The sequence below is a fragment of the Aythya ferina genome, assembly GCF_964211825.1.
Source record: "Aythya ferina genome assembly, chromosome: 4".
NCBI classification, from domain to species: Eukaryota; Metazoa; Chordata; class Aves; order Anseriformes; family Anatidae; genus Aythya; species Aythya ferina.
In genome coordinates, this window is record NC_140300.1 from 60,976,093 (window position 1) to 61,000,421 (window position 24,329).

At 42.3% G+C, this 24,329-nt stretch overlaps 1 protein-coding gene across 15 annotated transcripts in view; it reads left to right on the plus strand.

Moving 5' to 3' along the window:
- The window catches only part of CSGALNACT1 (chondroitin sulfate N-acetylgalactosaminyltransferase 1), a 51,866-nt gene that overhangs the window by 10,365 nt on the left and 17,172 nt on the right, over positions 1-24,329 (plus strand). For 8 of the 15 annotated variants that reach the window (XR_014692195.1, XR_014692196.1, XM_084516622.1 and 5 more), the window contains 2 exons: positions 19,965-20,221; positions 21,969-22,890. Coding sequence is in view for 13 of the 15 variants with exons in the window: in XM_084516622.1 (XP_084372748.1) it covers positions 22,257-22,890 (634 nt within the window). In the remaining 2 variants the exon portion in view is untranslated. The other 7 variants (XM_084516626.1, XM_084516618.1, XM_084516623.1 and 4 more) reach the window with 7 other exon arrangements.

Here is a 24,329-nt window from a genome sequence, read left to right on the forward strand (position 1 = left end):
TCATGTGTTATTAAGATGGTTGCTGGTTTCTGTTTCCCTTGTAGCTTTTTCTGGGATTCAGATGGTGAAAGGTAAGATGCTGTATCTCCTACACTGCCATTTCTGCTACAAAGGTACTTTGACTACTTTTAAGGGGGTAGTGAAGCAGAGTCGTTAGTCCTGTGATTTCAGTCCTTATATACTTTAAGAGTTCTTTTAAGTCTTCTTCTCTATGAATTTCTGTTGAAGATAGCTATTAAAGTGCTGGCCATGGTGATCAGAGCATAATTAGGTAGCGTTGCATGTGCCAGAGATCAGCGTTAATCACTCAGTATTGGAACAAAGGGGCTTCCAGTTACGAAGGATGCACTGTGTGCATTTCTGTTTTTACCTTTATTAAAACAGTCACCCAACAGGGCTGTTAGGTTACAACTCATACAGTTCAGACAATGCCATCCTTCTTCTCTCAGAATATGTCTGTCTCTATTTGGGATCTTTGCCTTTATGTTTCCTACAACCAGTGTTTTCATTGACATTTACAGTGAACACATAGGTGCTGACGTCCTTCACAGTGGGAAACTTTGAGTAGCATGGATTTGAAAAGGAGAAGCTTTACCCTGGCACATCAAACAGTCTTTCCTGTGTGCACTTTTAATGTGGAGCCGGTACCTAAGAAAACCACTCCTTTTCAGTTAGAGTAGTCTGGAAATAGAAGTAACAGTTTTGAAACACACTTTTTACAGGAAACTTTTTTTTTTTTTATGGGAAAGTGAAGCCTCTTGTGTTTAGGGAAGAGATTTTGAATTAACTTTGCAAACTTTATAGAAAGCAATTGGTAAAATATACAATGGTGTGTATTGTGGAACAGGTTACCAACACTTGTTTTCTCTCATCAGATTGCTATTAAATTAACAAAATAAATCTAAGGTGGATATGTAACAAATCAGAATATCGATTTATCCCAGTAAACTGAAATTCAACGAAATAAAAATATTTTAAGTTTCATTCATTATGGAAGTGGTGTTTCCTACCTTAGAAACTACTGTAGGGATTAGAGTCAAGGGACAGAAAAAAGCCTAAATGTCACTTATCTTCCAGTTTACAGGACAGTACAAGGTGAATCCATGAGATAAAGCATGGTGGTGGGATCCTGATGTTTTCTACTTCTTAAGTGAGCCAAGTATTTATATTTATGAAGGAATTAATAAGCTATCCCACAAATATTCCAGCTTTCTCTAAGATTTGTTCAGGAAATGAAAAGCACTTATGTAATGTTGAAGGAATGAAAGGAAAAATTCATAGCATTAGAGAAGGGAAAATAATCCTTGACTCTAAAATGCTCAGGAACTAGCTTTACCAAGAAACTAGTTTGTTACAGCTGTAAAGTGCATGAAAACGTGTGTTTTGAGAGCACATCTCAGAACCTGTTCGTATAATAAGGACCCTTAATTTTCAGATGTGGCCAAAAGAGTTTAGAACAGTGTGTGCATGTGCCTTTGGACTTGTCCAAATATGGTTTAAACTTTTCCTGCCTTGGTTCTGGATGTGATCTAAATTGGAGTTAGGAATAAGGATTTAGCAATCCTGTTTCACCTCTTTCCTAGGATGACAGACTTTAAGAGCTTTTGAAAAGACTTCTGCATCAGTGTTCGAACCCTCAGGCCTTTTATTAAAGTCATCTCTATTTGTTTTTTAATCCCTATCACCAATGCAAAGGATTTTTCACTTGTTTGATGTAACAATTTGACTTTACTTGCAGGCAGGTCCACCATACCCATTATTTGGGCCATTCCTCCTATATATTTGTCTAGGATTCCCAATTATTTCCATATTCATTGAGTGCCATTACTATGCAGCCAGGTGAAACAGGCAGGTTGTCCAATGTCTTTTCCGCTCCAGGAGTACTTTAATCAGAGAGCACCTGCATGATTTTTTTTTTCAGAGAGCCAAGCTGTGTGCCAGGTAATCTGTAGCAATTAACATCTTTATTAAAAAGGATTAGGCATTTCATGCCATTCTGTGCTTCTGTAACTTGTAGTGCAGCAAATAGTACTGTCTTGACGTGTTTTTTTTTCCTAATATGCATGAATTAAAAGTGGTCTGTGAGAGGAGATTTAGGAAAGTGGATGGGTTATATACATATATAGATAAATACAGACACAGGACTGTATTTATATCATAAGAGAATGAGTTTCAAAGCTCTGGGGTCCTGCTCTCTAGCTGAGATTGTTGATCGCTATGGTATTTGCTTTACAGAGGTGCTGGTACTCATAGTGAAGGTACAGTCTATTTCTTTAGTTTCCCTAGAGAGTTTCATCCTAAATTTAAAAAAAAATAAAATAAAAAATCAGTCTTATAGAAGGTTGATAACAGTACATTCCCACCAGTATAAGCTGTGAAAGATTTCAGCTTTCTTAAAATAGCAAGGGAGGGAATTAGAGGTGAGGAAAGAGTCTTCAGAGACTCCTTTGCATCCGCTATAAACTTCGTCTTGGTTGACTAATGTGCTCTTCTCCAGAGAACCAGAGAGATAATAGGTGAGTCTCTTCTGTTACAGGAAAGCTTCGGTCCCTGACAGTTTCCTTCCTTTCAGCACCCCCCCACACTTTGTACCTGGGGTAAACAGGCTTCTTAAATTAATGTCTATTGACAATGTAGTCAGTGGGGAGGGCAAATAACCTACCCTCTGGAGGATTCCAGTATTTCACACTGAGGTTTTGGAGACGTAGTATTCAGCATATTAATAATAATACTAACTCATACACTGCTAGGGTTGCATTTAGATTGTCAAGTTCCAAATGTCCTCAAGTTCAGTGTCTAGTTTAAGTCAGCTGGCTGGGTTTTCATGACACGCTGCAAAGAGAGGAAGCCACAGAGTGTGGTTTCATCTGAAGTACAAATGTACTTGTGATTTCTTTCACTATATTATTTCAACATGTCATTGTTGTCTTAGCTACAGTTGGAAATATGAAGAAACAGACAGTGAAAATGACTTGCACAGGATCCTGTTGCCTCTAGGAAGGAGACCTTGCTTGCGTAGGCTGGTGTTCATTCCGGTGACATAGTTGTGTACATACCTGTCATCTACCAATTTATCAGAGCTGTCTTCCAGACCAATTTATAGACCCTTTTGCACTAAGAAAGAGGCTGAAACCTGCACGTGGTAACCCAGAAAGTACAGTATTGTGTTGGAAAGACTCTGACATGCTCCACTTTAGTCACCTCAGTGCGGTGAGAGAGCTTTTGCTCTTTCTTCAGAACATCCTTGTGCGTTTACTTGTAAGGCTTCTTTCAAGAGAGGGCTTATTTCCAAGTGATGGGGACTCTAGTATAATATTTGTTGTGATTCGCAGGGGGAAAAACAGCTGATGTCTCTGATATAATATCTAAGTCAAAACTAAGGCGAATCTGCATTTGAATCCTTGTAGGCTGCAGTTAGAATTGTGCCTTAGCCAGTCTTCCAGACTAAAACTGACATGAAGCTGCTTTTGGTTTCATGTAACACAGAAGTTCCAAAACAGCAAAGTTATTTCAGACGTTGCTTAGGTGACACAAGAGATAACATAGAAGTGAAAAGCTTCCGTCCTGCCCAGTACATAGTTCACCTAAGCCTAGGGTGCTGAGCTGGGTTGTGACTTTATGGGTGCAGGTGTGTGTTCTTGCTGCCTCTAACTACATGCACGAGAAAGAAGGCAGGGAAAGCTTCAGCTGAACAAAAGCATTGTGAACAAGTTTGGGAACAGCCTTGTTCCAAAGGATCCCCGCTGCTGCTTCTGTCAGTGACAGTACGTTACAGCCTTTCTCACTGCTTTTTACTTTACTCTTGCCTTTCTGCTGTGATTTTCAACTTGCTTAATTAATAGTAAATTTGGTATAAATGTCTGTACAACTACAGGGTGGGATGACAAGACTTGGGGTGGTACTGTGTTGCTCCTCCTCACTTAGCCATACTCTTTTCCTGCACCCCTATTCAGCTGTTTTGTGTTTTGCCTTCAGGATGTTTTGCACAGCTCCAGGAGGTTTGGGGCTATTGCTGATAGGAGTATCTAAGCTGAGCTTAGTGAAATGAAATGAATGGGCTCGATCTCCCTTCACGAACCTGTTTTCTGCAGCACAGTTTCAGCAGATATCACTGTACCAGCCTGGTTTCTACTACCACTTTAAGGAGATACCAGTGCTTTACAGCTGGATGGATAGATCCTAGAGAGTGAGTATCTTTTGAGAGTTCCCAATAAATTGAGTCACTGTCAATATACTGATTGCTCTCCCCTCTAATAACCCTGCATAATCTTGAATATAACTTCCAGTTTTTAGCTGTGACACTCTGGACTGCATACAGACTCTTGCATATCCTGAATCCTCTCATTTTTGCTCTGGACATAAAGGTGTGTAAATAAAAGGCTCTTTCTTCTCCCATCATCAGTTTCTCTCTGTGTTCTGGCTTCATCTAGAGGAGCAGTTTGCAACCTTTAGGCTGTGGATTCCTGGAGCACGTGGGATGCTACAGAGGCAGGCTGTGGCAGGTGACTGTAAATTCAGCAGCGTGCTTGTGTGGGTTTCCTGGTAGAAATTTTGTCACTGCTGGACACTTAGTATGGTTTGAAAATAAAGATGCATCAAAGTAACACCATTCTCATGCTGGGATATTCCTGTAAACACCATTGTCAGTACTGTACTCTCTGTTCTCATCTCTCAAATAGTCCTGTTCAATGCTCAGACGTGCTGACTTATACTGAAGTCCCATTTTCTGGTGGGTTCAGGTGATTGAAGCTTGACTCCTGCTGATACAGGACAGAGAGCTACTGTATGCTGGCATAATTTCTGCCTTTTTGGTGCTCCACAGTGTGCCTTCATAACTGTTTCCAGGACACAAGCTCTCACGCTGAACATCTGCATCAGCCCAGGTTTTCACAAAGCTGAGAGCCTCCCTTTTAGGTTGGCCTAAATCATGCTGTACTTACCACAGTAATTTTCATCTTTCCTGCAGCACTTCAGCATGGTGCTGAAGTGCTTTTTGCCTCTTTCCAGGGTTCATTTACATCAACTTTTTCCTCTGTTTCAATGTTTGATTAACAGTTTACATAACTGTACTTCAATGCTAATTGCATTATCTATGAGTAATCCAAGACATACAAACATGATTTTCAGTGGTATAGTAAAATGGGTAGGAAATCTGCTTTGTCTTCATAAATATATAACACATTGTAATTTGTGCAGGATAGATTGTAAAGTTTCTGAAACACGGAAAATAATCATCGATTCCTGTGAAGAGATGTTGGGGGTGCTCAGCAAAGCAGTGCAGGTATGTGTCTGGGACCTGGACTGCCACACTGTGGAGAGAAGCAGAATGAGGTTGGCACAGATCAAGCAGGTAACACTGATAACCTACAGGGAACTTCTCATTGTATAGAGAAAGGAATTTTGGGTTCAGTGTTTTGGGGACAGGTTTTTGTCCCTGGGTATTCCAGGAGCTCAGTTAGGAATCTGGACTGCTGAGTTGGACGTGGCTTTTGCTCACGGCGGAAAGGTAAATCCAAGCCAGAAGATTTCTCAAAAAACGATTCTTCCAGATGGCTAGTGGGATATGTAGGCTGTGGTTTGACCTTATTTTTCATGCTGTGTTGCTGCTTACCATGGCAATGGGGACATGAGGAAAAAGCTGGTGGTAAATAGTGATACTTTGATTCACCTGCACCCCTGACAGATGGGGAAGAGTCTCTGGAGCACAGATCTGTGGGTCTGGGAGGAAGGCAGAATGATCAGAAGTGTGTAAGGAGACAGAAAGCAGGACAGAGGCCAGAACAAAAAGTTTTTAAGTGAAGGTATGTAGGGATGCATCTTTTCTGACACCTGTTGTTTCGTTTTGTTTTGTTTTGTTTTTTCTCCCATGGCTTATTAAGTTTCTGTGAGCAAATAAAAGATGTTCTCTCTCTGGTGTAGCCTGGCTGAGTCACTCCATTTCATAACAGTCACAAGTGCCCAGAAAACTTGTTGTAGCTGGATTGAGGCCCACAGGGACTGGCTGAGATAAATAAACTCAGTAGAAAGGGCCTCCTAACCCAATGCCATAGGAAGGGTCAACGCCGAGGGTCCCTCGCTTGTGGAGACTGTACAGGGAAAACAGGAGAATCACTTGAGCAAGGCTCCCACTTTGGGCCTTGTTTCTGCTCTGAGGCTGTCTTGATGCTCTCTGCAGATTTGTAGGTCTTGAACACGTGTTTGGTTGGTTGGTTGTTTTTTATTCAAACATATTTCAGAATCCAAACCAGCTGCTGCAGTTCCTTCCCTTCAGCAGAACCGCTTCAAGCCATGCTGTGGTTTTGTGGCTCTTTGTAGCTGGTAGCGTGCTCACAGCTGATTTCTTCATGACGCAGGGTTATTTTAGCAAGTTTGGGACTAGATGATTCTAAGAGGTTTTTGCAAATGCCCTTGTCTCTCCCTCCTCATGTCTTCCTCCTGTACATGTTTGTCCATCCCTCCAGCAAAGTATAAGGATAAGGTATGTCCCCAGCTCAGGTGTACCAGGGCTTAAGGACAGCACAAGCTCTGATTTAACCCAGTCCCTTCCAGTTTCTAGAATGAAGTTCTGGGGTTTGAACGTGTGGTCTGTGTATTCACAAGCGTGTGGCTTGTTTGTATGCATGTGGTCTGAGTGCTCAGCACCTGAAAATCAGAGCCTGTAAACAGCCCACTGCATTAGGAAATCTAGGCTGTGCTGCTTGTTTATTTCAAGTATAAATGTCATCTTGGCAGGCAATACATCTCCTCCCTTGTATATACAAAGTTCGTAATTTGATGGCTGAGCTTAAATGGCGTATGTTTGGTAATGAATTTTAAAGTTTTTGTGTTCTTTAGTGAGTGTGTGCACGTAATGCAAAGACACAAAGCCAAGTTTGTGTTCTTTGAAACTGCTTTCAGATGTACTTTCACAACGTATCTGTTGAGCTAAGCAGAGGGATTTGACGTAAAGATTGAATAGGTGAATTGTGGAGGAAAATTACCATGTTTATTGTAATTTTCAATGAAGTTAGTGTAGGGGCTGTTCGAAGTAGTGGCTCCTGGCTGTTGCATCTTGTCAGATGGTCTGCTTGCGGTGTTCATAGCCTTTACTACTAGCATACTGATATTTTGGACTGACACAATACTTGACAAAACATCAGTGCCAGAAAAAAAAAAAAAAAAAAAAAAAAAAAACACAAAAAAAAAACAGATTGTGATTCAGTAGTTAATACTGTGCTACGTCTTGGAAAAACATCTTAACAATCTTCTTGAAAATGATATAAAAGTGACCACAAAAAATCATTATGGCACATAGCAATAATTTAGTTTTTCCATTTAGATCATACATAAATGCTCTCTATTTTTTCTTCCAAGGAATTTTGGAAATAAGACTAATCCTAGCTGTCCCAAAGCCTGTAGAGATTGATGGCATTCCAGAATAAATGGGAAAGCTTATAGAGAGTGCATTTTTACAGGAAAAAAAGTAGCAAAGGGTGACTAAAAGTATCCAGACTTGAGGCTCTGAAAATAATTTTTGTTTTATCTGCTGAGGCTATGAAACATACTTGTGAGGTGTGAAAAGGTCTGATCAGAGGTGTGAAAAGGTTTACTTTCCACTGCAACAGCTGACTTGTTTTCAGTAAGAAATTATCATTTGCAAATTTTCTCACTTAATTTATCAGTAGTTACTGATTTCATCTGTGTGACTTCCTCATTTTATCTGAGGTGTTTGTAAGCTGTACTGTCCGTATTCTCAACATTGCTTATGTTTTGCACAGGGGGGAGAGGTGCTTTGTTCCCTGTGTTTGCTTTACCTGTTGCAAAGGAAGCTGTGTCATGATGTTTTTTTTGTTACAGTAAAACTAGTACTGGGTGTTATAAATGTTCTTCTTCTAGCATCATGTCATTACCTTGGCACTCCTTGGGGAACTTTCCTTTTCCAAAGGAAAACATTTCCAGTGACCATCACAGCAATATTCTTTTGGGGGGTTGCCTCTGCCCGCATATTTTCATCTCTCTCTTTAATGAAATTGAAATTCTAGTTTCATTTTCATTGTACACCTTCTCCTTTCTTTCAGGTAGCCTGCCTGAGCAATGGCTTTGGTTGTGTGAGAGACATCATCTAATTACATCACTGCTGTGCAGGTCCTGCCCTGTCACAGGCTTTAGAAAGACTTCTCAGTTTTCCTAGTGATGGATGCAGTGTTTCCAGCTGAGGCTGACCAGGTGTTTATATTCCCAGAAAACAGGGAAGCCAGGGTCTTCAAGATTATGTGCTTTTGGTGTTGAAAGTTTTTAGCTGAAAAAGCTGGGTTGTCTTCCACGGGCATGGTGGAAGCATTTTCTGGTAATTTTGTGATTTTTCCTTGACTTGCAGACTGAAATAGATTAAGTCTTAGAACAGACCTCTCTAATGAATATAACCTGCCTTCTGTGGCATGCTTCCAAAGCGTGGATTTGGGCTGAGATAGAGCTGTGTTTTGCCAGTACTTACGAGCATGATAGTGGTAGAACTTTGCATCTTTGCAGATAATGAAGTGTGCTTCTAAGAAATGCTCCATCGCATGAGTGGAGTGTGTTCTCAGGAATGTCTCGTAGCTTAAATTACTCTGGAAAGGGAGGCTGCCTAAAAGCAAGTCTTTCTACCCATCCTGGTAAGTTCCCTTGACTTATGCCTCCCTCTGGCTGGGCGTAAGGGAGTCTCTTTTTATATCTAGAGGGATCTTCATGTGCAGTTCAGCAGCTGAGGGAGGTTTTCAGCTGCTCCTCTTTGTGAATCTTCTTTTCCCTGTGCTAATGGATATGGTAGGGCCTATCCTATAAGTGCATCCTGGTTTTTTTTGTTTGTTTGTTTGTTTTTTTTTGTCTGAAGCTGTACTCCTTAAACCTCAACTTCCCACTCATTTATAAGACTATACAAAAGTAAATTTCATGAGGCATCTCCTGGAAATCAAGGAGAGTGGTGGGTTGAACTTCCACCCAGAAAAGGTAGACACATCAAAATAGTGTTGCTGAGGGTGTGAGCTTCTTCAGAGAAGAAAATGCAGAATGATACTGAAAGACCCTAACCAAGGTATTTGCCTCTCATCTGCTACTCAAATTCCTTCTCTTTGCCACCATATGACAGATTCATGTGAAATTTCAGATCTGCTGAGGAACCTTCCTGTTTAGCTGCATTATGTGCACAGAATTTTGTTTTAGGCTCCTAATTTTAAAGACTAAGTGCCTGATGAGATTCTGGAGGAGTCCCAATTTTAAGGTATTTGTCACTTTATTTCTCTCTTTTTCTTTTTTTTTTTTCTTTTTTTTTTTTCTTTTTTTTTTTTCTTTTTTTTTTTTTTTTCTGGGATGGTGTCATAGTTTGTAGCATAGCTAAGGTTTCTGGGCTGATTGCCAGCATTAAAATATAGTTTCAATATGAGCCAGGCCTGCTTTGTAAGGGTTTTTGAAAGGGTCTGTGGATCTCTTTCAGAGAATGGGCCAATAACTGGTGTTTGATGCCCTGCTGTTGCAATAGGGGACCCAACTGGACCTGCCTTCCACGGTGCAAAGTGCAGAACAGTAAGAAGATCTTTGTTCTGGAGAGGTTTACCATGCAGAAATCCAAAATGGGTAGAAAGGAGTGCTCAAAGAGTGCCAGGAATCTGTGGAGCTTTCACCTGGCGCAGACCCCGCTGCCTGTGAGCCGGCCTTTCTGGGGGAACGTGCCCAGAGCCCACGTGGAGCAGCTGGCTCTGCCATCGCTGGTAATGATGGCAATATTTGCTACCCGAAGTTGGGGCGAGATGGCTTTATTTAACCATCTGTTTGCAATAGATTCGCACCGTTTTTTCTGTTATCCACAGATTATTTTATATTCCATATGCCACACTTTGCTGTTCTAACAACTTCTCAAAGGATTGCTATTTTTAGACCTGCAATAATGGATATATGCACGACTCTTCAGCTAGCGAGCAGCTTGTTAGCTCAAACTGGTGCCTGGTGGTTCTTGCATTTCTTATATTTAGCATCAATTATACATTTTTAAGTAGAAGATCTAAGATAAAGCAGAAACAGGTGTATAAAACCAAAGGAGGGGTCGAGAACATCTGTTTTTCTTTATTCTTTGCCTTTTCTTAATGATTTTACTCATATTTCAGTGCAAATGGGCAATTTTCTGGACATTCATTTTACTACATCTGTTGGCTACAACATGTCATGTTACTGCCACTGCTCCGAGTTGCATCCTGGTTGTTCCATGAGGACAGCTCTTGTATTCCTAGATGCAAGCCCTGGGTTGAACTTGCCTGCTGTTACTTCAGAGCCCAAAAGCAGTGTGAGCTGAGTGCAGCTTGGGCATGTTGGTCTTTCTGCAGATGTACCGTACTGTCGCACTGCACAGGCTGTGGGAGACATCCAGGATGAGCAGCTGGAGTCAGGAGAAAAACGAATAAGCAGTAGGACGCTGCTGGCAAGTCTGTGTTTCCAAATTCTCAGGAGGCTTCCCACTTCCTGGCCCATTCCCTCTGTTGAAGCTGTGGTCTTCTGCAGTCATGAATACCCTGTAATTATATAAACTAGGTTTGTTGGCTTAGTGTGACGCTGCTTACACATAGCTCTGCAGTGAAATTGTGTTGAGCGGGTGACCAGGGGAGCGTTTGCCCCAGCCAACCGTAGGCATGAAGAAGTACTAATCAAGAGGAGTAGCTGGTAGAAACGGTTGTCTTATTAAAGAGCTTTACCATGCAGCACTTACACAACTTGTGGAAGTGTGTGGCTGCCCTAACGAGGGAGGAGACAGGAGAATACCAACTTTGAAGTGTTGGATGATGGTAAGGATTAAAACAAGAATTAAAACAGGGTCAAAAGTCCAGAGAAGCAATGATGTAATGCAATGTTTCCCCAATAGGAGAATTGTTTCTTGTGCATGTCTGTTATAAAGTAAAAGCTTACTCTTAGGGAATCATTCGGTCATCAAAATGACAAAGGTTAAAATTATTTCCCTTCTATGAAAGATTTTCTTTTGCCTTCCAGAGCACTTGATATTCTCTGGGAGAGGCAATACAGACCATAACATGAATGGATGGCTGATCTGCTCTTACCTACGTTTTTCTTCAAAAACACAGGAAATTCCCTCAGCTTCTTCAGCATAAGTGAAGCTTTTTTGTCAAGCTGACAATGCAAATTCAAGTTGGGTTGGTTTTTAAGGTTTTGTGCATAACAAAGGAGCAAAATGACCACGATCCCCTGTGCATGCTCTTACTGAGAGCTTAATATTTTTTTCTATTATAGTTTTATTCTAAACTAGGTATGAGTGGCTTGTTTTATGTGCTCCATGTCCACACACTGACACCATTTGCTCTGATTTTATTCTTTCCTATAGGATCTTTCAGCTAGTGTTTTCCACCTAACACCTTCCCCCCAGCAGTTGCCACCTGCTGTTCACCTACTTTCCTTTCTCTGTCAGGCAAGAAAGCGTTAAACTCTCTTGTCATTTGTTCTTAAAATCCTGATATTGGAAAACTCTGCCTGTTAAATCGACTGCAGCTAGGAAAAGGAGATGCTTTCCCATCAATAGAAGAAACATTTTTTAGGGACCATTGAAATAGTTGTAGTGAGACATTTTGTTGCTGTTTCACTTCCCAACAGCTCTTCCTAATAGCTCTTGTCAAACTAATTCCATCCTAATACATGTAGAACAATGCTCAGAAAGGAGCTGCTGGAGGTATAACAATACAAGAAATATGGGTCTAGGTTTGAAATCCTTCAGGTGTTTAACTAGTGTGAAAGGATTTCCATCCCTGAAGTGTGAGATTGTCGAAAATTTATTCACATCTACACTTCAGCTGAGTGCTTTTAAACAAGAAAATTAATAGGAATAATCAGTTATCAGAATAAGGACCTGAAGCCTGTAGACCTGTGATTCACTACCTGTGAATCTGTTGCACGGTTACAGAAAGCCCCTTGCAGAAGCAAATGGGACAGAATGTACGCTTCTAAGAGACTACAGAAAACAGACACATTTCCTTTTGCATGGGTTAGAAAACTGGCAGACTAGAGGACACTGGCTTGGAGGCAGGAATATCTTTCTCTGAGTTAAACTGTGGGTCCTCTTTGAAAATGGTAAGATTTTATGTTCTACAGAAACGTGTTTTTAAAAGGAGGGGAAAGGAGAAATCTGTAATGGCATAGCAGTGTTTTTCCTTCTTATTTCATTAGCTTGTGTAGCCGTGCCAGCACACATTCTAGCCAATCTTTGTTAAAATAAAAAATAATGCTATCATTTGCAGGCAGGTTTCCATATGAACAGAAACAAAGACTCAGTAGCAAGAAGCTTCATCAAATAAGGAAATCTCTTTTCTTCAAATACTCTGGTAGGTTAAGATAATTATGCTTTGTTTCTATTATGTTTTCTGAAAACCTTTATAAATGCATTTTATTTCAAGGAAAGGTTTGCTTTAAAAAGATCATCTTTTTTTTTTTTTTTCCTTTAAAAAAAAAAAAAAAGAGAAAAAGTTGGGTTTGCATCAACTTTGAGACACGACTTGTTAAATCAAATCAAGCCAGATACCACTGTGGTAAAATGGGAAAAAAAATGTTATACTGTAAGTTCACATTGTGGGTATTATTCCATAAGTTTGCATGAAATGTGCTTTGCTTCTGATGGAAGCCTGAAGCTGTTGTTTTAAGAGAGATGCTCTTTGGAACCTTTCAGGAAATGCTGACCTGACTACAGGGTGTACTTCTATGTAACAAAAGGAAAAAGAAAAAAATCTGGCTTTTGCTGGCAAGGAAAACTGGCTTTACTTTTGTCATCAATCAGCTCTGGGTTAAAGAAAGAGGATGCCTCTTGGGTGAACTCTTAAAATTTAACACATTTCTAGCTGAAGAGCTGGTTTTCAAGAGCTATTGACAGCTACGGAATAATTGCAGTTAAAACATTCCTAATAAACTACAGTTTCATTCCCAGATTCCGGAAGAATTCATTGAGGAAACTACAATTTCGTGATCACTAATGAGAACTTGCATTGTCTTTGTGGCTGTAAATCAGTAGATTAGGCTACTTGTCTGAATTGGGGTAGCTGTTAAAGAACCTGAAAACTTAGATCCCATTTTTGATATGATTTGAGAATCAGAGCTGAAATCTTGGAAACTGAAGTAACTGTGAACAGGTGCCCGTTATCACTTGAAAATGTGGCTTGTATTGCTTAACTGAAGGATACAGAAATGTGGTGATTTTTTTTTTCTTCCAGAAAATTAAAAATGTATTTCTTCTTACAGCCATTTTACCAAAATTTTGGTTTTGTGGGTGTATGGGAGTTCTGGCATTTTCAAAGAGACCCCCAAAATGTGGCATGAAGTGGAAAGTTGAAGCACCAATTTGTTAAGTTAAAACAAAATAGGCCATCTAAACCTATTGAAGCATTTTATTTCAAAATAGATTCATGTAAGTGATAGAGTATCATAATGGATACATGTACTTATTCTCATGAAATTAATTGATCATGAAATTTTCAATTGAGTTAGATAAGAACGCTCAGGCTTTTCAAAGAATTAGCAGGGGCCTCTTTTCTGATATGTCAAGGAAATGCTAGGTGTTTGACTGAAACCACATATCAGAACAACAGTGGTGAGCTAAGTGGGGCTCTGTAGCGTGTGTTGATTTTATAGTCAGTGCTAACCTGGAGGAGGAAGGAAAAGGGGGGCTGACTCAGGGGACTGGTCCCTTCCTGCAGGTCAGTGCTGACCAGACTGATAGAGAAAAGCAGAGCCTGGGGGCTGGTACAGGAATTTTGATAGCTGTTATTGCTGCGTGTTTTAGAGGTGCGTGTAGAGCTTTGCTAATCAGTCTCAACACCAAAGCTGGCTGCAGTTATTTCCTGGCTTCCTTTGGATTGGAAACCATAGCTGAAGAGCAGTATTAATTCTTGTCTTTATGGGTTTTGTTCAGCCTAGGTAACATCCCAAGACATTTCTTCTCTTGCACCCCTTACTTTTCAGTATTTTTTCTGAATAAAATACTGACTTCGATACAACCTGCCTAGGAAATCTCATGTGAAGAACAGGGAGATGGCTCTGCAGGCCCATGGAAATACAGCAGCAGGCTTGTGGGATGCAGATGGCTCTCTTCTGTCCTCATGTACCATGCTCAGAAGAGAGGACACCTCCTCCGTTGCCGTCTCTGGTGGAGCTAATGAAGTTCAAGTCCACCATTTAGCATGGTACTGTCTTCTCCACAGGTGGTTTCTGACAGGGAGGGCAGGAGAGGATCTCCAGGTCAGACTGGATTGTTCAGGCCCCATAAAACAGCCTTGCTATCTTTCAAGGACTTCTATAAGATAGGGATCAAAGTCATTGTTACTGTACTTTATCACGTAACAGCTCCCCTCAGAGCGGTGGACTTTCATTGCGCTTGGCAGCTCCAGCTGCACGGCTAGTCTGGTGGCAGATGAATGTGGGCGTGCTTATACAGCCCTGACTAAAGACAACATTGCAAAACACACACACTGCTTCTCATTCTGCACCTCGGTCTAACTACTCTAGCTAACTCTCCTGTTTGTGAACACAGCTCACTCACTGGTGTGGCTTAACCCTGGCAGGCACCTTTGTACCACACAGCCTCTTGCTCACTCTCCCCACGTGGGAGAAATCAGAAAGGTAAAAGCAAAAACTCATGAGTTGTGTCCCCTCCCAGCTTCGGGTACACCCACAGCCTCCTCACTGGCAAGGCAGCCTGAGTAGTAGAAAAGTCCTTGGTAACTGCAACGGTTAAAAACATCAGTGTGTTATCACCACTATTTTCATCAAAAATCCAAAACACAGCATCATACAAGCCTCTGTGAAGAAAATAAACCCCATCCCAGCCAAAGCCGGGAGAGTAATACAAGTTCATGTATTTTTATCAATGGAGAAAAAGCTCATGCTTAATTAGAAGCATGCTAAATCCTTCACTGGTTTGTGATGCACATCGCAGGTCTGTGCACATGCACGGGGCTCCAGATTTCATCAGTGTCAATCACTGAGTGCATGTGTGTAAACATTACATGTGAAAGAACAGCATTTTTCATGTCCAGACTTAAATGGATAAGCAAAATCTAGTCTTTTGCTTATTTAAATGGCAACATATTAAAAATGTGTTTTGTGTGTTGTTTTTTTTTTTTTGTGTTTTTTTTTTTTTGTTTTGTTTTTTTCCTGTGCATCTTATGCTGACTCTAAGCCAACTCAGAAGCTGTCATATCTTAGTGTTATGCTTAAACTGAGTGTAGTCTTTCTGGAAACCCTCTAAATGCAAAGCAGTTATTAAATTAGATCTTCAAATGAAGTAAATTTAGTGCAGTAAACTTTAGCTGTTCTCTGGAAGCAGGTTGTCCTTGTTCTGTGAGCTAGTTTCCTGCAGAAAGGCTCTGTTCTCAGGAAGCATGCAGCTACCTGCAGTGTAGCACAGGGCTGTTGCAGCCTGCTGTCTTTGGGGCCAACTGCTCTTTGACACATCTACAAAACTGAGACAACACTTACCAAAATGAAATGAAATTGAAGGTCATGGTCAGCAGATGCCAGTCTTCCAGCACAGCTGCACATCTCAGCTGTCCAGCCCAGCAATTAATTTTTAGGGCTGGCAATGGTAAGAGTTTAATTTACTCTCCAAAGAACAAGCATATCTTCAAGCCAGCTCAAATGCGTATTTGCCATCTCCATTTTAAGCAAATTGAAAACACTTTTGGAGCACCTGACTTCCTAAACCTCTGCAGGTCAGAGCATGCTAGGGAGAAATGGTTACTTGGAGAAAAGCCTTTTTCTTTCTGTGCAGCAAGGAAGGACTCTGCGTGAGTCACTGCATCTCTGGAGCAGCAATGCATGCTTGTCAGCTGTTCTCTGCAGCTTCTCTTTGGAGCTTGACAGGGGATGATGCATCTGTCACATCGCCCGCTGGGGTTTAAACAGAGTGATGGAAAGTTCCAGATAAGTTTTGCAAACACATCGGGTTCCAAAGGATTTTTTGGCATTTGTGGTCACTTTGTAAGAGGAAGCAGACTGCTATGTTTTCTAGCACTGAGCAGAGCATTTTGCCTGTCTTGCTCTGTTGCAAATAAACACGAGTGAAATGTTACACATGCCTGGAGAGCCTTGTGATACAAACTGGGCAAAACTGGGGGATTTCTGAAGACAAGGTGGGTTTCTGACTCGTTCTCACAGTTCTTCTGGAGGTGTCCCATAGCACAGCCAACTAACAGTGGTACTGAGAACGTGCGGGCTTCTGTTACTACAAGCTACTGCGTTTAACAGAGGGAGGTGGTGTACTGTGGAAGGGTGTGTGGTGTGGTGTGGTGTGGTGAAAATCTGAGTGTCTCACGCAAAAATAACTTCCCTAATGCAGACTCATGCAATTGCTTTTGTGGAAAACAGCCGGGTCTTCAACAGGTAACGCTGCTGGAGGAGTGTTGATGCAGTTACGTAAAGGAAAACCCTTCTATTTTGTAGTAAGTGGTGTTGGTTTGTGGAGATAATTTTAGACATTGGTTCTTTTGGGATGTAGATAGAAACTGGGGCTTAACACTTATATTGTGTATTGTTGTTTTTGGTGGTTTGTTTTTTTTTTTGGTATTGTTTTTTGTTTTTACTTTAAAATTAATTTCTTTACAAGGAAGAGTGGAAAGCAAGGGTACTTTCACTCCTGTGTTTATATCCACATCAATGCATCCACACACAGAAATAAACAGGCAGGACAGGCGGGCCCTAATACTCCTGAGATTTTGTGTTAGAACTAATGATTACTGTAAAAACCATATTTCATATTGAAACTATACCATGCTTACTGCTTATAAGAGCAGAAGACTTTCAGAGTGCCTCTGGATTTCTGTCCTGGACTGTTTTGGGGAAAGAATCCCCTGCACAAACACGAAGACTGCATGCAGGTGGATGATCTAATGCACCAAATACCTGTGGACCTCCAAACTCAGCTGGAGAGGCTTGGCCGTCAGTGTGGTTAGGTGAAGTTACTGCTTTACCTTGGTAAGAGGGAAACGATCAAAATAGCAGCCTGAGGTGCTGGAGTACTAATGCATGTAGAAGTTATAATTCCTGTGTTGTGCTTTTTTGTTTGTTTGTTTGTTTGTTTGTTTGTTGTTTTGTTTTATTTTTTTAAACTTTTAGAGTGAGGAGCATATAGGTGTATCTTGAAGGTAAACCCAGCTACTACTCGTTTCCTTCACAAGAGCAGAGCATAGTGTTTCCATTGCCAGTCATCGTTTTGAGGGTTTCTTGGTTTGTTTAAGACTGCTTCTAAGGGTTGTGGCACCTGATTTGCCACAGTTGCTCGGATTGTAATTGTTAATTATCGAGCGGAACAGTGCAATTGTCTTCCTGTGGGTGGAGTTAGACGCTTTTCTCTCGGAGATTACAGGTGGCAATGAATGCAAGATTTTCTATAATTAGCTCTGGAATCAGATTAAGAAATAAAGGTTTTTACCTTTAAGTTAGCTACTGTCTTCCGGTAACATTTAGCTTTTAACAATTTTAGTCAGCATTTTGATTCTGGATGCAATTTCTTAGCAATCCTTTATTCCTCTTTCAAGTGTTGTGTGAATTGCAAACCAGGTATTAGGATTTCCAGTGGTTTGTTTGGTATGTGTGAGTGTCAGCTCATGGCGGGGCGGGCAGTGGTACAGTTTTTAACAGGTGACAATAAAGAAAGACTACAAAGGTGCATCCAGTCAGTTTAACAGACTGGCTCTTCCCTTTATGCAGCATTTTTTATAAGTTGTCCCTAGGCAGACAACAAAGATCGGATGTCATGGACTGAGCAGTAGTGAGAAATCATGATTTGTCATTAAGGAGAAATCATTTCTTCTCGCATTCCCTCCACATGCATCTTAGACACTGGTGAGAGTAGATTTTAAGCCCTGTGACACGTTCCCTGGTGATGAGTGGATTGAGTTTCTGCCTGCTTGGGATGGTGGCATAGGCGCAATCTTGTTTCTAACACTTAAAGCAGATTAATTTGTCTGCAGTGCTATGCGCAGTCCTTGTAATTAGAAAGCTCAAGGCAAATGCCAAGTGGCTGCAGTAATTTTTTGTAAGGCATTTAGTCTGGGTGAAACATCTGTTTCCTTCTCCCTGCGGCTCATTTTGGTGGTTAGTATGATTCTAGTGAAATCTCACCGTGACGTGTGCTGCTGTTCAGCGAGGACCTTTCAAACACCTACATGGAAACTAATTGCAGCTTCTGCCATTCACCATCTCTTAAAAAAAAAAAAATCCAAAAGTTTTGTTTTCTAAAATGGCAATTGCTAGTCTCAGTTAAACCTGTGATGGAAAGCTGTGGCAGAAGGTACGTAAAAACATGGAGTTATTTGGCGTTGTCCATGCCATACATGCTGAGAGACTGTTGTCTGCAGATATGACTGTTCTTCTGCCATCTGTTTCTGTCCTCAACATGAAGAGTAAGGAGAGTGCAGAGCTCAGAGGGGAGAAGCCTATGTAAAGATATAATGTTTATATTATTTTGAGTCTCTCTTCTGCATGAATTCACACTTTGGTCTTTTGAGTGCCAAAAATTCAGGCTTGAAACACGCTGGTTTTTTATGAGCAGAAATAAATTTCCTGTACCTCCATAGTCCGTTAAAAATCCAGATGCTGGTGCGTAACAGTAGTGGGTACATGCCATCCAAAATTTCAGACCAATTTTCCTAATTTTTGCCACTCCCTATGGCTGGGTGCAGCACCCTCCGCTGTACAGAGCAGTTTTCGTGGTGCTTGCAGCGGGGACAGAACCTGCTGCTTCATTCAGGTCATTTTTGGGACCAGGCTCCCTGACACACATGAAAAGCACCTCTGTGAGCCAGGCTGACCTCTGGCTGGGCTAGCAGGTTGAGCTGAGGTTGAAGCTGTTTTGGCAAACAGAGTCTTTTTTAGAATTAATGTTCTTTTCCTTGGCTATCAGACTAACCACTGTGTGTTTGTTAAAGCTCCTCTTTGCAAACAGACTAATACTACTCAATGCAGCTGACTGCTGACAAATACAGAGGTGTTTTTGTCAGTTCCTGGAAAAAAAACTGTGATTTCATTTTGTCTCCACTTCATCTCAGGCTCACTCAGTTGGTGTGAGACTGTAGGTCTGGCGAAATCAAGAGGATGGTTGTTAGGAGGAGTTTTCCCATCCCTGGCTTGCTGGTACTGTCTGCGCAGCTGAGATGCCGCAGCCGTGACCACCTTCAGTGTTGACTTCGGCTGCTTTTTTTGGCACTGGCACAGATGGGGGCTGCTTTCACAAGCACGTCTCTCAGATAGCACAGTACAGTAGCATCTCTATATTGAAGTATCAATCGCAGTCTGTAAAGCAGCATCTCCAAAGCCACCAGTCCAACTTAATAAGACAGCTCTCGCAATAGAGGGTAAGAAATGGGTGCTTGTTGTTAGGATGCCTCCAGTTGTGATGGTAAAATCCCCCTGGAGGAGGTAGAAATACCCATGGCGTGAATTTCTTGTTATGACAGTGCTGCTTCAAAGGACAGAGTAGCTCGGTTAATTTATTGTCCCAAAATGTGCTTAAGATGCTTCAGTGATGGGTAAGATTACAAACCAGAAAACTAGTCAGGAAAAAGAGTCCCTTAAAGAGAGACCCAGTATGTTTGAGCAAATACAGCTATACGTGCACATATATTTTAAGGTCAATGTTTGAAGAGCTCTTCACCCAAAACCTGAATCCGATGCTGCTTATAGAAATGAAATTGTGTGTTTATCTAAGCCATTGGGATGTAATTTCAGTTTAGGCCATGTTAGCACAACTAATCCTTTCAGTGATGTTCAGCTTCTGCCAATTCAGTCAATGGACTAATTGTGTGAACTGAAGCATACAAGCACAGCAGTGCTTTATGTACTGCATCTCACCACTTCCTGACCCTGTCTCACTGCACACTACCTTCTTGCAGTCCTCTAGCCAGATCTGTTGTACAGTTAGAACTGCCCAGCTTAATTTCCGTGCTCTGACAAGCTTCTTTACGTTGCAGGAGGCCAACTTTTATAGCGCATCCATAGGAAGCGTCTCCACTACAGCCTTTCACTGCGCAGGAGGCAGACTGAAGATGTAGGCAGCTGGCAAATGTGAAAGCAATGAAGAGGTGTTGTGAGGTTGACAGTGCTTTTTATAGTACGCGCGTTTTCTGGGAAGGACATAAGAAGGGAGATAAACAAGAGATGATTGTGGCAAGCTGAGAAGCAGCTGTAGCAGACCAAGATGTTCCAAAGAGAAGATCACTGCAAAAAGGTAAGGATGCCAACCTCGTCCTGTCCTTTTTCCTGCTGCTTGAGTATTTTCTTCATCATCAGCAATTCTTCCTTTGAAAACACTGATGTTTTCTGGAGAATCCTGTAAATACTAAATAGCCATCCAGCATTATTTTGAGAAAAATAGTGCTAGTATTTTTATAGCTTGCTCTAGTCCCCTCCGTTCCTCCTCTATTTTTTAAGTAAATCTTCAGACTGCTAAAATATTGATAATAGCTAAAAGATCAGAAATATCACTGGATAATTGCTGCATACAGAGTAATAGGCCAGCAAGACACTGAAGTTGATAAAAAGTCCTACAGAAGTCTTTGACTCGACACTAGAAATAACTCTGAAAAGCACATGCATTGTTAGATAAACTGTTTTTACCTAGGGGTCTGCCAGAAAGGATGTCTGACTAATGAGGCTACAAATCTCTGTTGCAAAAACCTGTCATAATGGCATGCAAGCATCCAAGAGGAGACTGGGGAGAGCTTAATTTGATTGTGTTCGAGTCTAACTATGCAGTCTCACAGTGTAATCTAGGATGTTACTCAGCTCTGCTCTAAGTCTACTGTCAGACAAATAAATGAAGAAGTTCCTTTCATAGGTCCAGACTTGTGCCAAAACTGAAGGATTTTGAAAATCCCACTGGTAGTGTTGTCAGCATAATTGTTTTAATGTAGCTTATGTCTAGATCAATATTGATGTTAAGTCATCTAATTTTTCTTTCCTGTTTTTAACCGTACTCAAGGAAGTCATATAAAAAAATAATAATAATAAAAAAGATTATGTTCAGAGTTTTAGATTTCCTTATTTTTAAAAATGCCTAAGCTGATTTTCCCTAAACTTCCTCTTTTGTCTTTACTCCTGGGCAGAGAGCATATATGGAAAACAGAGTAGTATGAGGCATTGTTGCAAGATCTTTTTTTAATGTTATGAGAAACCAAAGAGGACCTTAAAATGATGATATAGTCTGCAATGATGACAGCCGGCTGGATAGAAACAAAGCTTCCCCTGATTTTGAGTAAGACTTGATCTGAGTGCTTCTGAAAAACCCTGTCTCTAGTTCTTTGTGTTTATGGGAGCACCTGGGAGGATATGTCAGACTGAAGCAGAATTTCAGCAATTGGCCTTGATAGGATTCTTGTTTCTTTCTGTATTGTCACCTGTTAAAAACCTTGTCACTGTTCCCTCTTGGGCTGACACTCACACACACCAGACAAAATACCTGGTTTGCAAATTGTAGACTCTACTAGGAGCTAGTTCTAGAAACTAGAATTGCTGCTCCAGATCGAGCTTCGTGTATTTGAACAGGACCACATTTGCCACCTGGTGCTTTGGAAGAACATGCCTGGAACCTGAAGCATGTTGTATATCTGTGGGACACCCTGCCTCCAAAATGTGTGAGCTCCAGGAGCTGAGAGCTTGGAGGGCCAGCATTGCTCAGATGAGCTGAGCGGCCTTAGCACCTGACTGGGAAGTAACAGATGATGACTTCCTGGTATTCCTAAAGCATGACAGACTCTGAGGCCTGGTCATGTTGTTAAAATGAAACACGTGCATGCAGGACTGTCTGCACAAGGGTCTCAGCACCTCCTGGATGTTAGCACGAGCACCTCATAGCTCTGAGATCCAACAGAGCAGTTGAGAAATGATAGTAAATCCTTAGGATGCTCTTGACAGTGCAGACTGACTGACCAAATTCTAACGTGCCTGAATGCCTGTCCTTGTCATTTGTCTTCCAGGTCCTCAGGCTCCATCAGACACCAGCAGAGCACATTGCAGCAGTGCAGGTGTTACCATGAGGATCAGGAGGTGTCCTGCCTGCTCTGCAGCTTGTCTTCTGGTCCTGCTAAGTAAACACCAGAGAGAGCCCAAAATGCGGGCAGAGTACCCATTTTAAGAGAGCTGACAAGCCAGTTCCTGTCCATACATGCATCTGTGGAAGAGTACTTCAAATCCAGAGGCCTCTGTGGCGCTGCATGGATGGAAGAACTGTTGCACCTCTCGGCTTAGACTCTGCTTTTTGAGAAATGATGCTCCGACGAGGGTTTGTTATATTTCTCCCCCGACTCGTAGGCCTGCTGGTGGTGGCCTGTTGCTCGGTGTCTATCGTTTACATGTTGGCTTGCACGCCCAGGGGTGACAACGAGCAGCTTGCCTTGCCCAGGGTGCACAGTCCGACTGCCAAGGAGGGTTACGAAGCTATTCTGCAGGAGCGAGAAGAGCAGCACCGCAACTACATCGTCAGCTTGAAGAAACAAATTGCCCAGCTGAAGGCTGAGCTCCAGGGCAGGAGCGAGCAGCTTAAGAACGTGCAGGACCAGTTCCCAGACCCCTTGGACGTTCGGCTTGACCCCGGTAACCCAGGGAAGGCCCAGGCTAACCTGCTGGCTTTCCTCCGTTCCCAGATAGACAGAGCAGAGGTGCACAGCGGCGTTAAGCTGTCCACGGAGTACGCGGCCGTGCCCTTTGAGAGCTTTACCCTGCAGAAGGTGTACCAGCTGGAGACGGGGCTGACGCGCCACCCAGAAGAGAAGCCCGTGAGGAAGGACAAGCGAGATGAGCTGGTGGAGGTGATCGAGTTAGCTGTTGGGAGTCTGAACAATCCAGAGGGAGACAGCAACGCAAAGCACCGTGTGTACACAGCCTCGGATTTCATTGAAGGTTTGTGCGCAGACAGTGGGCTGGAGGCCGCATGCGTGGTGCTGCTGAGGGGGTGCGGTGTGGCAGCACACGTGTCTGGGACGATGTTAGTGCTGTAAGCCAGCGAGGCTGCCTTGAGCACAGCCGCAGAGCATCAGCTTTTCTACGGAGCTGGCATTGGGGACAACAGAGCCTGTCAGTCTCTCGTAGTGACCACCACCCTGTGCTTTGGGTTCTGTAGTTATGGTCACTTCAGAGCTGACAAAGCAAGGAATAAATCACGGGCTGTAATGCCACCTCTGTCACCAGTGTTAAGATTGGCGCTTCCAGTTCAAACCCAAACTCCGGTGTTGCCCTCAGTCCACCTTCACAATTCCACCCGAGGCAATGGAGTCATGGTGAGACAGGTTTTGAGGGCGGCAGCTGAGGAGCTTGGGAACTCAGCTTATATCACCTGTAGCCTCAAAAGGCTACGAACCTGAACCTTTACGAGGAATCTCTCATACCAGGGTGGATTCTAAACTGGGCCCTTGGATTCTTACTTGAGGTGACACATGGCTTACCCATTCAGTGGTGAAGTAATTGAGGGGGGAGTAATTGAGTCCTGCACGTGGCTCAGAAGCCTTTGAGTTCTGCAAGGAGTTGAACAGACACTCGTGCATACGATACCGAGGCAGTCAGCATGGATTTTTAAAGTGCCACCTCTAACAACAACCAGTTTTTACATCCTGCCTCCTGTCCCTCTGTCTGAAATGCCTACTTGTTTCCAGCCAGGTGCTTTCTCCTAGCCAGAGGCACCAGATGTGTTCCGGGAGTTGTGAAGTCTGAGCTCTGAGTTAACAGGACAGGGATGTGTGCAGCAGAAGCATATAGGACAAGATTTCACAGATCTTGTTTCCAAGGGCTCACGACTGTTTCTTAGCGACTAAGAAAGCTTACATCTTGTCTTGTAATATGGCCGTCCTAGTTTCACTTCACAGGAACTGTTACGTTCCCTGTTTGTTGTTCAGTAATGTTGTCTGTGAGAGATTTGATCTAGCTGAGTTTAACAGAGGAGGAGAAACTTGTCTTCGTGATCCCAAGATGATCTTGCTGCAGACTCGGAAGGCTTGTAGGTAAGACACTCACCTTTTATGGAATGGCTGCTTCGTGCTGAACACAAGCCCCTGTACGTATCCCAAATGACTACCGATTCTGCTGTGGATTGTTCTCTTCACCTAGCTTTAATGAACAGAGCAAGATGCATCCTCCACATGATGACCGAACTTGTGCTGTTGTGCAGTGGCCAGGTGTTCCTGGCTGCTCTGTGTGTTTCTGGTGACCGTGATGTGCAGAGGAGCAGATTCCTGAGGCCGTGCCAGGTCACACCTGCAGGTGGGCAGGTGCCTCCCACAGCCTGGGCATGAGTTGGTCAGATGGAGGCCCTGCTGAGGCAGGTCCTGGCTCTCTTCTGGTCCCAG